At 39.3% G+C, this 17,132-nt stretch overlaps 1 protein-coding gene across 3 annotated transcripts in view; it reads right to left on the reverse strand.

Annotated features, from left to right (window-relative positions):
* Positions 1 to 17,132, reverse strand: part of SEC14L1 (SEC14 like lipid binding 1) — a 101,038-nt gene that overhangs the window by 34,998 nt on the left and 48,908 nt on the right. For all 3 annotated transcript variants that reach the window (XM_039501306.1, XM_039501305.1, XM_039501307.1), the window contains exons 3-9: positions 9,101 to 9,250; positions 8,871 to 9,002; positions 6,297 to 6,425; positions 5,804 to 6,038; positions 5,086 to 5,195; positions 3,975 to 4,164; positions 150 to 238 (exon numbers count right to left, since the gene is read on the reverse strand). In XM_039501306.1, the coding sequence (XP_039357240.1) occupies positions 150 to 238; positions 3,975 to 4,164; positions 5,086 to 5,195; positions 5,804 to 6,038; positions 6,297 to 6,425; positions 8,871 to 9,002; positions 9,101 to 9,250 (1,035 nt within the window). The remainder of the gene's footprint in view (positions 1 to 149; positions 239 to 3,974; positions 4,165 to 5,085; positions 5,196 to 5,803; positions 6,039 to 6,296; positions 6,426 to 8,870; positions 9,003 to 9,100; positions 9,251 to 17,132) is intronic.

Raw genomic sequence — 17,132 nt, forward strand, 5'->3', positions numbered from 1 at the left:
CCACAGTTTGAAAGAACACTAAAATGAACCATTCAGGGAGGTTCGAGCTGTTCAAACTGAGAACAGATTGCTAAAGCGTACAGAAAAATATCTACTATGTGCTGATCATTCTGGTGTGGCAGGAAACAAGTCATTTCTTAAGCACTTACATATCGAAGTAAGGCTTCTTCCCCAAGAGCTCGCACTAAGCCTTTGGTATCCATCTGTCCCAACCTCAACACATACAGAGGGCGCCCATCTGAAGAGCAAGAGATGGTAAATTAGTTTTAAAACTTTAACAGAACACAGGAAGTCTGTCTCTTTATTGTCAAAGGGTGCGTTTTTACAGTGAGATAGCTAACTCAATTTTGCTATCTTGCTGTACAATTCTAGTGAAGAGAAGGCAGTGAAGTTTTACTTTAATATAGCCAGCTGAGGTCAACCCCAGGTTGGGAAGCATAGTTTTGACCTACTAGCTAGACAGAAATAAGAACTACCGGTGAATTGTTTGTACTAGGATTTTACAGTGAAATGGCTAATTTGAATTAGCTACCTCACTACAAAAACAAACCTTTTTTTGACAGTGAAGACAAAGCCTAAGTGATTTTGATTAACTAAGACATTTAATTGTACTTGACAAGATTTGTGGACAAAATCTGCCTCCAGTGTAGCCAAGGGAAGGACAGATTTTTGTCCAATATCTTTCCTGATATCAGAGATCTCTGGTCAAGTCTGGAGCCTTAAATCGTTCTCTCACAATGACACTACACTGGGTTCCCCCCAACAAGCCTTTGGAAAGATTACTGCATTAGAGTGAACAACAATACTGCAGAATCAACTCTCCAGATCAATGCTTTATTTGCTAAAATAATGGCGGGTATCATTTTGGAGCCTTTTAACAAACAAACAGCTATCTCCCCCACATGTTATGTGGGGCTGGCACACAATCTCGTCAGTGCTGGTTAAGACTGAAGAGGGCAAGTCTGTTCCAGAGACAAATTTCAAATGGGATCCTTACATTCAAGGACTTGCCTCTTGTTTGTTGAGATGACTAAGATGTCCTCCATGATACATAACAGACTGAACAAGTGCATGGTCTGATATTTTGGGGACCATACGTGGTATTTTTGGCCCTTCACAATATCTTAAACGGAGCTCTTTATTAGGAATAATATGTGTTAATCTTCTTTATGGGATGGATTTTTAATTCTGTCCTAATCTATTGCAGTACACAAGCAAACTGCCATCTCTAGCACTGCAACACATCATGACAGACAGCCTTGCTCCTAAGCGTTTTGATTCCAAAGCTGTCTGTTGTTTAAAGCCTCTCCAAGAAAGAAAAGTCCCCCTTAAATCAGATCACACCTAAGTTTCACACATGCCCATTTCTCTGGAATGAACAAGTCAGCATGTCTCAGTAGCATGCACAGAAGCCCATTTTGCCAAAGGATCTTAATCTCAATGCTCAGTATCATTTCCTGCTAACATTTTAAAAAGAGACACACACCTGGAGTCACTCAATTGCTGAAGGACGTCTCCCTTTTAAATAGGTCTATGATTCTTCCCCTTCCAGTGACTGAGACAGCCAACACAGCGTGACACACTTGGGAAGTATATGTAGCAAGAGTAGTTGGGGGGCAGGAGGGGAGAGAGGCAATGGGAGAGGGACAAGCTTTGACTATATTGTTCCTTATGAAAGCTTTGACCAACTAGTGATCTTCCTTTTTTGTAGTTTTTATATTTTAATGGAAGCACCTATACATTGGCCCTATGTTAATTCTCTTTTCAAAGGGCAGTTGTTTAAGTTTTTGGCAGTTTGATTTAGCTAACCTAGGTTCATCTAAGCACCAGAAGATACATGGCATCTTTATTTATGCAGGCTTTCCTGCAGGACATTATAGAGAGAGAAACTGTTGAACCATGCCCTTAAAGTTAATGTTAAATTCATTCTTCAGTTTAGATATTTATCACTTTGCTTAACAGATTCGGAATCAAGACCAAAAAAATAAGTTGAAGAACTAAAAACCCAAGCTGTTCAGTCTGCAGATACAGTAGCAGTGTCTTTGAGTCTAAAAGATTCCACACACTTATGGAGTTACACAGTTCAGTGTTAAAATAAAATTGTCACTTAAAGCAGAGATCTTTTTGGAATGTATTATGCAGGTTTTACAGCACTATACAAGAAGCTGTTAAGTTTTATACAAGAACTACAAAAACCCCTAACTCATAACAATTTATTAACCTACCCCACCCATATGAGGCATGAGGGAAGGCTGTATAACTGGGAGTGTTTTGTTCTTAACACTGCATCCACATTGTATAAGTCACTAGGGTTGTTGTTTAACAATTCTTTGCTTGAGACTCTCTTATCAAAATAAGAACTCAAATGCATAGGAGAGCCACACTGATTGTATGCGTGTTTAACAATTTATGCTCAAGTCAAATGGATAGCTTTCATTCGTTACCATTAATAGCTCTATCCTAGAGAGCATGTTTTATAGCTGCTGCTCTCTGACTTGCCCGTGGTAAGAGTTGTTAAAAAATGGCTTGATCTGAAGAAGAGCTTTGTGTAAGCTCCAAAGCCTGTCTCTTTCACCACCAGCAGTTGGCCCAATAAAAGATATGATCTCAGCCTCTCTAATATCTTGGGACCAACACAGCTATAACACTGCAACTAAAGAATCCACTCAGCTGAAGTCTGGAACACACTGTGTGTGCGAGAGGAAGGAGGGGAACTGGTAAGGAGAGATTTAAATGTAACCTATCCCCAGGCTTTAAAGTGGTAACATTAACAGATTTCAAACTGAGAAACTCTCTGCAGAGTTTACACATTGACAAGAGAGCAAAGGGAATTCAAGGATAAGGCTGAAGACCCTCTGTCTCACTCAGGAAAGTTGATATACTATAATCTAACAACCTTCAGACTTATCTGCTTCCTTCCTAGTTATTGGGGGGACCCTAGATGTATGCAAGAGGGAAATAGGAAACAAAGTCCTTCTCTTAAAAATCTAGGAACATATCCCCAATTTCCTTCCTAAAATCTGTACAACCCACAGAGTTGATGGACACCCATCCACGCACCCAGCTCAGCTTTGCAGTGGTTAAGCCGATCTTCTCTCCCTCATGGCCACTATTAATGGTAGCCAGCTATTACTAGTAGCCTCCTGTACTATTTCATATGCTTACAGTAGCAGGAAGGGCTAAAGGGAATAGTGCTGGGTAGCAGGTAAAGACAAATCAGAGCACAGGCGGCTTGCAGTCAGATTACTCCCTTTCCAAGCTGAACAACTGGATGGAAACCCTCCCTCCAGTTACAGGTAGGGTGAGGAAGAGGGATTCCACAACTTTTCAACAAGACCAGTGCACAGCAGGGGCAAGTTGGGTGGTGTCTTTCAGCAGCTGGGCCTGAATCCTTAAGTTCTGTGGACGTGACTATAACCCATTACACAGAATAAATAAGGAGCCGTTTTCCTCTTTATGAACCTGCTCTATTTTGTGTTTGTAACATCACAATTCCTATCACTGAAACGGTGATGCCAAATATTGGCTACACCATAAGCAAGTGTCTCTGACAGCAGAAATAAGCTGATTAAAAAGGTATGCTTATTTGCATATATTTTTTAATCCCCAACCACAGGAAAGTAATTAATACTCAGCATTTTTATAGCCCCTTTTACCCAACTAACTCAGAGTGCTGTAAAATATGATTAATAACTCTCACAAGAGCTCTCTTGAGTAGATTTACCAATTTTACAAATGCCTCAGAAAAGCTAATGATTTGACCAAAATTACAGTCAGAGCTAGGAACAGGACCCAGGAGTCCTGTCAGTTTGCCTGCTCTCACTTGCAAACCACTCTAACTTAACTGCACGCAAGTACAATGTAGTATGAAGGTACTACCCACACTCTCACACCACACATTTGGCAGGCGTTTATAATCAGAATTAAATAACTTTGTTAAAGTGCCCACTAGTATCTAGTAATATAAAACGTACCTTTGTCATGGTGATGCCAACCTCCTGCATAGTAATCTTGAAGTACTTGTGGAGGGTTCCAGGTATCCAGAATATAGTCCACCTGATGCTGTTTACGCCATGTTAGTGACTGGCAAAGAATCTCTCTGGCTTTGTCAATATTGAAGTCCCGGGCACGCAAGAATCGTAAAATATGTTCATCCTTTGGGATCTATTGGAAAATAAGGACTGATTAAAGTTTGAAACTTTGACATTGAAGACAGCCAATTTATATAAACTTGAATGCAAATACAGAGATTGAATTGCACTACTAATTAAAGGAAGACAATTACAAACTTACCAGAACACCACTTTAAAAAAAAAAAAAAATCCCTGAACAAGGACAGCAAAAAAGAGTAAGGAGAGAAAAGTGCCCCTTTGGTTAGCTCCATGGTTACAGAACTTGACTCTCCCACGGGGTAGATAAGTACACTGTTGCACAGTCACTGGGCCTTCTTAGTTTTTGAACTGATCCCATGACTTACTTATTTCTTGTTTCAGACTCTAAGTAGCAAAAAAATTCTGTTCAAGCATTTACTCTAGGCTCCTCCCAAACCCTCTGGAATAATGGGCAACCTGCTTTTAAGGTTATAATAACCCAATATGATCACGCTTCCTTAATTCACCCCACGCAAATATCTGTGAGCTTTTAACATGTGAAAACTGGGACATTCTATATGTGGAACACAATGCTATTGTATAATTTATGGTTAGATCCCTGTTGGTTATAAAACCCTTCTGCAACAGAGTATGTTTCCACAGGAAATACAGAAGAGACTGGTTAAATTGTGTTTCATAACTTTTAAAATCTTATAGAATTTCAAGACTGCTCATGCTTTCCCCACCACATCTTAAAATAATTGGATTCAACAATCAGTCAGGGAAGTAGATCTGAGGATTAGACAGTCACTCCACAATAACTACAGACATAAGAAATGGGGTCATTTTAATACAAGGCAGACTTGTGAAACTGCTTGGCTGTCAGTCCGCTGGGCTGGATTATTCACATTCTGCTTAATTCATTCAAGTCCATCTTGTGCATTGTGCACTTCTCTGAAACACAGAAAGCTAAAACTGGTGACTAGTTTCTTACTTTGCCCTTGTGCGTTTCCTGGAGCCACTGTCGAAGTCGGATGAGGCAGCTTTCTTGCAATGGAGTCAAGTCACCCAGGTACCGCTTGATGTAGTCTGCATCGAGTTTGTCTGAAATGGGATTTACACACTATTACAGCAGTTACTAATTGCTAGGTCAATTAATAACCCATCTTATGTGCAAGTACTTGAAGTGGAAGAACCCGCGTTCTTATTTCCAGTCAACGCCGCTCATATTTGTCAGCCTTAACTACATTCAGTTGAATTAAAATGACAATGTCTGAACTATTGGGTCTAAGAAAAAAAGAAACTACCACTTTAGCTAATATTTTACAAGTGAATTGTTTTTCCTCTACTAATTTCAATCCATTTGCAATGGAATGGGGTTGATTTTTGGTGAGCTCTCTACTTCCTTCCCTGGGAATCTAAACTATTGCTCTCCATCAATCCTTAGTGTGATTTTTTTTTTTAAATGCTGGCCTTTACTCGATCACAGGATCAGCTACCAGCCCACTTATCCAGCACCCAGATAGATGAATGTTAAATGGGAGGGTAGGGTGGGAGGAGGGGGCGCCTCCCAGAACTGGTCAGCACCAACATCAATACTAATGAACCAAAAACTAATGTGAGGGTCCTCAGCAGAGGTGTCTACAAGCATTTCAAATAACCTAGCTAAAAATGAGAAGTCAAACAGGCCATACAAGAGATGCCAAATGTACCATCAGGTGTTCCTGCTGTGGGCTCTGATGGGCTGCTGGAGGTGTTGAGCACTTCCTTATTGTTCAGTCCCTCCTTTGTGGCAGTATCTGGTATGTTGATAGCAGGAGAAACTGGCCGTGCTAAGTGAGATGTGCTGTTCTCCAGCTTATACATAACTGGAGGAGTCCAACGAGGAACAAACGTTACTCCTTCTTCCTCCATCTGCTTCAGGTAATACTCTATTATTTCCTTCCCCTTTGAAACAAAAATATGTTTTAGCCAATAAAATTTCCACTTAGATACGAACAGGACCTGTTTGGAAATGCAACAAAAGGCAGTCAAGCATCCCAAGAAACCCCCAGATTGCTTTCTACACACACTTCACAACACCCTGCTCTAAAAGCCATGTAATTTAGTTTTCTGTGCACAACCAGCCTGTTAAGTAGCAGAAGCTACATTTCAGGGTTTAAATCTAACTAGAGCCAGGCATCTATGTCATGACCGTATGTTTACCTTTTTAATATTGCTGGTGTACTGTTTCATGGCAATCTTTTCCACTGTGCTTTCAAAGCCAAAGAAAGACTTGATGTCCAGGCTTGCTGACTGTTCAAAACAGGTCCAATCTTCATTGTCAGGGTGAACCTATTGGTGGAGGACAGCAGAGACCACATGTTTTGGTTACTCTTTGCATACTGTACATTTTCTCATACAAGTATTTGGATCGTCAAAATTCCATATTTAAGTTTGTTTTGTCCTGTAAATGGAATTTGAAACCTCTGGTCCCTTTGCAAAATACAGATTGAAAAAGGTAAAGCTTAGTCAACAAGAAAAGAAGGAACCTTCATATTGTCTCTACAAAAGCCATCATGGCACATTTTCCCTTTTAATAATAACTAAGAGGAAAAACACTGCTCTCCAAGTCAGAGGCACAGGATCTGCACATCCACAAGATTTGCAATGCTTCCCTCTTGGATTATTTACTACCAACAATACTGCAACACATTAGCACCACTTACTATCTAGGTCAGGGGTTCTGAAACTGGGGGTCGGGACCCCTCAGGGGGTCGTGAGTTTATTACATGCTGTGATGCAGTTTATTACGAGCTGTCAGCCTCCACCCCAAACCCCGCTTTGCATCCAGCATTTATAATGGTGTTAAATATAAATTTAAGGGGATGGGGGATCACACTCAGAGGCTTGCTATTTGAAGGGGGTCACCAGTATAAAAGTTTGAGAACCACTGACCTAGCTAGTGGCATAATCTCTTCTGGATTAAAAAAAAAAAGAAGTGTTTGCACTACAGAAAAGAGTATGACCTCTATTCCAGTTACCAGCCTGAATGAGCCAGATTTTACAGACTGTACAGAATGCCTTCCCCCACAGCCCTTTCAAACTTCAAGTACATTCCTGATTTTCTTCTCGTTTTATATCATAAGCAGCTGAGTGCGCTGGTAACTGGTTTTAGTCCACACTGCCACCCAAAAGAAAAGCAGCAGTCTGGCGCCTCCACATCGGAAAGAGAAGTGTGTATGGATTCTACAGCTTTGGTTCTCAACTCAGTGGCATAAAAAAAAGTCAGAACAAGTCTGATTTGAGAGAATTGTGTCATTGGCCCTTTTAGTTTTTTCTCCCATGACATACTAGAATTTATTTGTTGTGACCATTATTTATGTATTGGGTAATATCCCATGTTTGAAACCTATTAAGGTAATTTAGTCTAACCCTGGCGAGAGCAGGATTATTCCAGCACCTAATCCAGTTTAGTGCTTAATGTTTCAAATCATGGGGCTTCTAACTCTTCCTTTGGAAGCTATTTCACAGTCTAACAGGTTTCATAATGAGTTGTTTATAAAAGTGTGTTCCTTCTCATATTCACAGGGTGAGAAAACTGATGTTAAGTGGCTTGAACACCCTACACAAGCATAAAGCACGCTAACATGAAGCAGAGAAGCATGCTGAAAGAATGTTTATTTACACAGCTAAATCAATACAACTGATTTAAAAAGAGAGACAAGGTTTCTTAAAAGGGATCTGATTTTTAAATTATACTTCTGACTTTACACTTAACCTATCTTTGTTACAAATACAGTACTACCTAAGACTACTATAAAAGGAAGATTAAAGAAAAAGAGCGTCTCTATTTGAGCTGGATTACGTTGTGCATTTTTCTATAGAATGTTTCTCCTGTTTATATGGAACTTTCCCATGGCAAGTACAGACAGAAAAATACTTCTAATTTTTTTTAAAAGTTGCAGTGAGACCCAGGGGCAGATGCAGTACTTGAAACTACTTTTAACTAATATTTTGAAGTTAACTAGATTTCAACATTTCCAGCGTCCCTTTAAACATGTTCTGCAACCAGAAAGCACTTATTTACAGAAAGTGCTGCAATGTAAACGAGTGGCTGCATTTGCTAGTTTAGATTTGACCTCCAAGGTCCATTCCAAGCTTTATTCATACATTACAATTGTGCTTTATTTCATTTGTGTCTCATATCAGAGTAGGGGTATTTTACAACCTATAAAGGAACTGCGAGCATGGCAACAGCTAGCTCTCTGACTTCACTTCTTAAACAAATCTATCATTATGCTACAAGAGCTTTGCACTAAAAGCATGTCAGCATCTCATAAACAGAAACAGATAGGATAGAAAAAAATCTAGATTAAAATTACAATCTTGAACACTTAAATTGTAGCGCACTTGACAATAATACAATTGTAGCACTGGCTAGCACTATGCGGAAAGTGACCAAGTGATGTGCAAGCTTCTCTTCAACAGTTCTGCCAGGGCATCATCAATCATGACATGCCACAACTCTGCTATTACAGACTTTGGCTTCTCACAAGCAGAGTCTGTCAAATGTCTGTCTTTTGTAATGTGGGAATATGTCCAATGGACAAAACAAATTTGCATCAGGGTTTTCACATGTGTTGATTACTTTTAACACTAACAGCAACACCCATGGCACACTAATAATTCTGATCTTTAGGAGAAGCCAAAAATAATCCAGCTTCTGGTTATGAGTGCTGAATGTCAATGCCAACCAAACCCAATCTGTATAACTGTTAAATTCTCTGTGTTACTCACTGTGTAACAGCAGTGCTCATTAATGATGACTCTGTTAGAAAAGGTTTCATTGTAGGCCTCTATGTGCAAAGTCCGATCTTGTCTGTTCAAGGAGTTCTTCTGGACAAAGTAAACATAATCTACTCCTGCAATCTGAGAAAGATTACCACAGATTTTGTTAAAGATTTCCATTTTTGTGGGTTGGTATCAAGAAAATTAGGATAAAAGCCATTTTAAAATTGTTTAGTTACCTTTTTCAATAACCGGGGTGCATCTATATCCAGTTTACAACGCCTTTCTATCACATGGACAGCTCCATCCTCACTCTTGAATTCATTCACAGTGTCACTAGCTACAAACATTGGGATTAGAGGACATGTAGGAAATCTTCTTTCATATGCCTACAAAGATGTATAGAGGAGGAAGAAAGAACAAAAGTTTAATCAAGAGTAATTCTATGGACTATACAGATTCTGTCCCTCTGGTGGGCTTTTTCTTTTCTGACACCGTTGTATTTAGAAATGCCAGCAAGCCATCGTCTTGATCTTATGCATTTGGTAGAAACAGCAGGGGCCTTGCATCTCCACTTTTCTGAAATTACTACTAAGAAACAGATTGTTTTCAAGACAGCAAGTTTCATAGCAAACCAAGTATTAGAGGATTTCATGTATTGTCCTGTTTGAAATACATGGTAAATATTGACCTAATTCAGGGGTTAATTTAAACAGTGCACAAGAAACACTTTTTCCCTCCTCTTCCCCCCTTTTTGAGGGAAGTGGATGACAATGTGCATTGATCATCCTCCCTTTAACAACAAAAGGAACATAAAATCTTAAAGAGACTCTTACCACAAGAGTACCTGAACACACATGATGTGCTGAAGGATTAAAAAACCCACTGTGTAATTATCAGCATTTCACTGAGCTGTCTGGAGGGTTTCCAATGCACTACCCAGAGGTGAAATAAAAAGGTCTCAAAACCCATTCCTTACACTAACAGCTTTCCCTGAGTGCAAAGACAGCCATATCTCTAATCATTTCAGTGTACCATTTATCAGTTTGTAATTATGTTTAAGAACATAGACATTATTGAAAATATTACCCTAGGTCACTTAGGTGCTTTTGGAAATTTTATCCATAATACCTTCCATAATAGCATATAACTATTTACATACCAACAGTCCTGATTTAACTCAGAGATTATGGTCACGTGCTTCTGCTAATCTTATAAATTTGGGCTGGACAGGAGCTTAATTTTACAAGATAAATAATATGCCTTACAGATTAAGAAGGGTGCCCTTTAAACAAGGAAACACTTGCACAGATATTTTCTATTTACATTTTTGTTGTTGATATGAAGCTTCTTGGATCACACTCCCTATGCAATATTTAATTGTTTGTAAAAGTATATTTATAGATAGGGATTTGGGAGGGAGGAAGGAAAACTATTTTCAGGCTGTTGACTTTCATTTCCTGTTTGCTTTTGGAGTCAAAACGTAGCTGTCTTCAGAACTCTTTCCGAGACCCACCTATTTACCAATGCCCTCTTCCTCTAAAACCAGACACGACAAGGAAACACTAACACAAATAAGGAAAACCTAAGAGAGCTTCCTAGGACCACGGAAACCACTATAGGCAATTCTTTGCAGGTGCAGACTACCTTGTTTAGCGCTTAGGCACTGTTTTAATAGGCTGAACTGCTCTAACACAGGGCTAAGAGGTAAGATGGGCAACAGCTGCAACAAAAATAAATAAATGAATTAAAAAAGGGGAGAGGCAAGGGTTGAAAAGAAATCAGAAAAATTGAAAGAGTGAAAACTGGTAAAATGATTCAAAACACAAATGTTTAGGGATTTGCTAAAGATACTTTTTATAAAAAAAGAGTGGTGCGGTAAACTAAGCTAGTGTTCGCTTTTTGGTTTTGATACCATAAAAATTATTTTAAAATACTACATGATTGTTCTAATTCATAAAACCTTTTTGTGATGTACACACACACTGGTCTTATTTTTTTTTACACTACATCTGACTACACTCCAGTATTTGAGCTTTAATTGTGGTGCTCAGATGGTTTTTTTAGTTCATAGACTAGAAATAATCTAGAAGCTTAAAGAAATGCATATAACAGAAGTTTAGAGTTATGACTCTAAAACAGCAGGCAGTACAGAAAAGTCAGTGTTAAGGGAAAAACAGACCATGGATCCTTTCAACACCATGCCACAGTGGTTCTCAAATCTTGGAACACTTGCAGCGCAATCAGCACACAGCTGTGGCCCATGTGACAGCCTGAGGGCCATATAGGTAGTACATATATTGTGTGGATGCAGTACAGAACACAGAGCTACACATGCGACTCACAATGGTAAATAGGTTGAGAATCAGTGTCCTGGCATAACAAGTCCTTACCCTTACCTACCTGAGCCTGTTGCACCTTTGTACAGAAGAGCCTATACACTTTACAGTTAGCAGTGAATCTCCTTGTTCTCGCTAAACAATACATCTCAGTGTTCTTTGTAATTGATCATTAGTGTGACTCAATTATAAATGGGATTGAATGCTGTCCTATGCCAGGAAAAGCAAATAGCTTCCAAAAGAAGCAAGTTGATAAACATCATCTTTTTGTATTGCTCCCTTTATACTTTCACATTTTTGTTCATGAAATCTATACTGAAAATGATTTCCTACTTTCTCATCTCTTCATTTTATTTTACATCTATTATGTTCCACCAATTATTTTTAAAGCACTTTTACTTCTGGGTCATAAAAAGGTTTTACTATCTCTGTTCATCTTGCTTTCTTCCAGCTACTCCTCTCTGAAGTCCTCTTTTCTGCATCATGTTGATTAATTTCTCACCTCATCCCTCAAGATGCAACCTTTTTTCCCTTTAGTATTGTGTTCAACACCAGATAATTACAGTATTTTCTGCTTTGATGTTCCAAAGTGTTACAGAATGGCAAGCAAAGAGATTGGCTGATGAGTATTTGTTCTAGTTCTACTGAGAATGAAGACTGAGCTGACTTTGTTCAATATGGAAAGGAACAAAATAATCAGCTGCCTGGAGTTGGCAAACTGAGTGCTTAGAGGAATGGAACACTCACAGGCTTCAGACAGATTAACAGGAACAAAGGATACTTTCTTTTGTAAGGAATGTACAGACATACTACTGAGGATTGTTCTCAGTCATTTTTGTTTATGCTTTTCAATCAGGCCATTTTCATTCCTTGAAATTACATACAATATCCAATGTATTCCTGCAATACATGGCCTAACAATACAGCCTTGTCTTGGAAAAAAGTTTTAATTAGCAAACCGCACAAAATATTCAATATTATTCTGATTTAAAACCACAAAAGCAAGAGTTAAGGATTTGCATGTCATCTTTAGCTTGTCTCTTCTACACTGAAAGCCAGGCAGAACACCACCGCAGAGACAGAGACATGCAAATCTTGTATCATCACAGTTCAGTCTGAGACAAAAACCAGTACAGGGACATCAGCATCTGATTGGGAGATGAACTGCAATCTGGAAAGTGTCTAAATGGTTTAACTACACTAAAATCCAACCAAAAGGATCATCAAAAGATAGGTCAGCTTTAAACAGGACACCAAGATTACGGAGCTTGGAAGCCACAAAGAAGGGAGGTACCATCAAAGGAGAACAGGAGAAAATAAGTCAGAAGAGTAGCCTTTTTATTAAAAATCTATTAGGTATAGTTTTTCCAGTGTTTCACGGTGCTTTGAGACAGGTTTGTGTGCATATGCACACGCGTGTGCATACAACCCCCCCTCCCCCCCATTATACTGCCTTTGATTTTTCTACTTGATGGGTATAACTTAACTGTGCTATCTAATGCTGCATTTATTCTGATAAAGAAAACAATCTTTTCTAATTAAATTTTCTTGTCAGAATTTCACTCTACTGCATACTATATTTATCAGCAATTAGTCAGTTCCTTAAACTCAGTGTTTGCAGTAATGACATTGGGCCCATTAGAGAAGGTCTGTTGCAAGAACTAAACACTATTACTTAAGGATTAAATTTAGTCCACTGGAAGGGTTTGTCATATGGATGATGGGTCAGAATGATAAAGTTACTTATTTGTTACATACTCAATTGCCTTTATGTTCTGTATTCATACGAAATATTCTCACTGAGAGATCCCTCAAGACTTTGTAATCAATATGGGGACCAACACTAAAAGCTTTCCGGCTAAAAGACACAAACACACACCTACACCACCTTCAAAAAAGTTTACGTCTGGAATTTTGTTGCTCACTGATTCTGTACTTTACAATTTCCTACTAGCCTCTGGAGAATATTTGTGTATTCTGACAGCATTGTTGTTGAAACAAACATAATATGGTGAAGCAGCTTGAGCTTGAAATGTAATGGGCCTGTTATATAACCTTTTAGACTTTCCTAAAGCATGTTAATGACAAGATACAAAATTGTGTGAAAGAATCATTTAGACCAAAACACTACAGTATTAAGCTTCCTCTTCCCCAAATGCTTCCCTTACCGATTCACTTTTAGAGTACAGTCAAAGGGACTACATGTACTTTACTTCCATCTTCGCTAGTATTTCAACTCTACTTAAAAACATACAAACGTTTCCTAAGCAAGACTAGTTTTTAACACATACCAGTATTTTTCCAAATCCAGGGGAATGATTAAAAGAAAGAAATTTGAGGGCATCAGTGGCAAGTGATAAACTGGGAGACACTATCTTTTAAAGATACACATTCTAACAAAACATCTCCAAATCTGTGGCTCCAACTCAAGAGGACCAGTGATGTGGTGCTTTTTTTTGTTTAGAGCTTTTCAAAACCAGACCTGATATTAAATGAATGCTCTAAAAAAACTCGAGAGGCTTTGTCATTTGCTGAGTCCAAAGTGAAAATGGCCCAGCAACCACTACACGCAAATTAAATATGCTCCCAAGTTATACTGTTCTCATAACATTTTCCCAATCTCCTATCCTACAATCCATTGTATACAAACCCTTTCATCAGGGGGTGTTTAAGTGTTTGTGTGCTTACAGGAAATCTGTGACCAAGTCTGAGAAGGTTCTTACACTGTGCTCATCACCATGGTAGCTGAATGCTCTGAACTCTGCTGTAATATCTGGATGGAAGTAAAACTGGGAAACTGACTGTTTTCTTGGAAATAAAACACTCAACATATTCTAAGTTCACTCTGAACCAAAAGGGACTTTTTTGGGCTCAGAAGGGGAGCGTGGCCTAAACTGCCAACTTAAGATGCATTTGCAACATATGACCACACTTGTGAGTGCACATACAAAACCATTCATCATGTCATGTCTTCTCACTCTGTGTCCATGCAATCTGTGAAGCATCTGAAGTGTTAGCATCTTCCTGGGACCCTGAGGGTTCACAACCCAGCAGGGCACTTTGGTAGCCTGACAGATTGCATTCTATCAGTCTGATCCTGCCTGCTCCCCTCTTTCTCCTTTCCACCCCTCAAATGCTAACCATAAGGCTAATAGATGAAGCTGAGAAAAATATTACTGTCCCATTGCAGACAGGACAGGATGTGTCAGGCTCTCAGCATCCACCTCACCAGTAAATACCTAAAGAAACAGGCTTACTTTTTTCAGATTCACCTGCACAAAACAGCAAATTCCTTATCCTCCTTCACATGGTCGTGTTCATACTCACTTATTCTTTTCTCTAGTGGTGACAAAATAGCAATATTTGAAACCAGCAGCCACACTTATGACACCATGGTTCTTCACATATTAAAATACTGAAAGACTAAATAATTTCTGTATTAATAACCAGCTCTTTGTTGGGAGGAAGGAGGTGGTAGGGAAAGGACATATCCCAATATACCTGGACAGATACAGACTGGTTAAAACAAATGCCCATAGTGATTAGAAAGGAGTAGGTGAGTTGGGGCACAGACCTTGGGGAAGAACAAAGTTTGTCTGCACTATATAAGGATTGGTCAATTCTTAGAGAAAGGAATACAGTTTGGGGGTGAGCACTGACTCTGAAAGGACAAGCAATGAGCTCCTTTGAAAGCCATGTCTTGACTGGGTCACTTCTGAATCTCTGCTACCACGTAAGAAACCTTGTCCCTCAACCTTTAATCTTTTGAATTAATCGTTCTTGATCAGTATTAGTGTGGCTCTTCATAGCTGTTGCTTAGATTAAATAGGTTTAGTTGCGGTTCACAACTGTATTTTCACCTTCTTGAATTTTCTTATTTAAATGAAATAATCCACTTTAATGACCTTGAGGGGAACAAATGCTGTCTGACTGAGGCTAAGAACCAAGAATTCTATACCCTCAGGGAAGGGAGAGAATACCGATGAGAAACACTTTGGGTAGCCAAGGTCAAAAATGAAGGCTCTAAACTGTCCCAAGAAGTGTCACAGCAGGCTGACTTACAGCCATGTAGTTATGGAATGACCGCTCAGATTTAAAGATGCCAGGGCACTGTCATGTGGTGTTGCACTGGTATTTTACATCAAAAGCTGGATTTTAGCAATCCTTTTTGGCTGATTTTCTTACTATTGACAGGAAAGAAACGTTATAACTTATTTTTGGCTTACAAAAGAGATACAATGTCAAGCCTTCTGTTGTTGCAAATTTTTGCCAAAGAAAGTTTCTCTGACTGAATGAGGTCAAAATAAGTAGGAAGAGAAAACAGATATCTACATTACACCTCCCATTTGGAGTCAGCACTTGCAGCAGAAAACAGTCACCAACAGATATGCAGCTGACAACCACAGCTAAATCACCAAGACGCTTGTGACTCAACTCCTGTCGGAAATACATTTCAACGTATAGTGATGCAAGCAGTGGCCAAAATTGTATTGAAACAACAACTTAAAAAGGGAAGTCATAAGTCTGTCATCACAAACTCAATTATTTACAAGATAGATAAATTTCAAGAAGACTCCACTAAGGATCAAGGAGAGGAAGTGGACAGTGAATGCCTTTACTGAAATCATATGAAATGGAACATGTGACAATGCATCCTTTAAATGTGTTCCCTTTTACACATTTGCTCCAGTAGGAAGTCTCACTTCTAGTCACCAACTCCAAGGTGTTGGAAATGCATATTTTCCACAACATCTGATCACTTATGGCAAAACTCTGCCCTTACAAACTGGAGTTATGCTTGGGCTGGGTGTGAAGAGCAGAGAGGTACTGGCAGAGGATTAGATTTCAAAAACATACAGATGTCTCAGGGCAGGCATATGGTGGGATGCACACTGCTTGTCCTTTAAAATAAAATAAAAAGGATTAGCATACATCCTCTGCTAGTGCAAGATGCTGAATGCAACATATGAGGGACCTGTCCACATGCCTCAACTGGTAGGCAACACAGACCAACCCTAACCCCCTTCAGTGCCACAATGCAGCTGTTGGCATTGTAGTCTGTCCTGCTTCTAGAACTCTCAACTACTACTATAGATAGGAATTTTAGCCTGCTGCTGCACAAGGGGTTGAGGGATGGGCATGTTCCATTCACCCTCTTCCCCTACACTACAGGATAGACCATAAGAACAGCCACACTGGTTCAGACCAAAGGTCCATCTAGGTCAGTATCCTGTCTTCCGACAGTGGCCAATCCCAGGTGCCCCAGAAGGAATGAACAGAACAGATAATCATCAAGTGATCCATCCCCTGTCACCCATTCCCAGTTTCCGGCAAACAGAGGCTAGGGATACCATCCCTGCCCATGCTGGCTAATAGCCAATGATGGACCTATCCTCCATGAACTTATCTAGTTCTTTTTTGAACCCTGTTATAGTCTTGGCCTTCACAACATCCTCTGGCAAAGAGTTCCACAGGTTGACTGTGTGTTGTGTGAAAAAATGCTTCCTTTTGTTTGCTTTAAATCTGCTGCCTATTAATTTCATTTGGTGGCTCCTAGTTCTTGTGGTTTGAGGAGTAAATAACACTTCCTTATTTACTTTCTCCACACCAGTCATGATTTTATAGACCTCTATCACATCCCCCCTTAGTTGTTTCTTTTCCAAGCTGAAAGTCCGAGTTTTATTAATCGCTCCTCATATGGAAGCCGTTCCATAACCCCAATCATTTTTGTTGCCCTTTTCTGAATCTTTTCCAATTCATCTTTTTGAGATGGGGCAACCACATCCGCATGCAGTATTCAAGATGTGGGTATACCATGGATTTATATAGAGGCAATATATTTTCTGTCTTATCTATCCCTTTCTTAATTATTCTGAACATTCTGTTCGCTTTTTTGACTGCCGCTACACTTATGGATGTTTTCAGAGAAGAG

The sequence above is a fragment of the Mauremys reevesii genome, linkage group 15, assembly GCF_016161935.1.
Source record: "Mauremys reevesii isolate NIE-2019 linkage group 15, ASM1616193v1, whole genome shotgun sequence".
NCBI lineage: Eukaryota > Metazoa > Chordata > Testudines > Geoemydidae > Mauremys > Mauremys reevesii.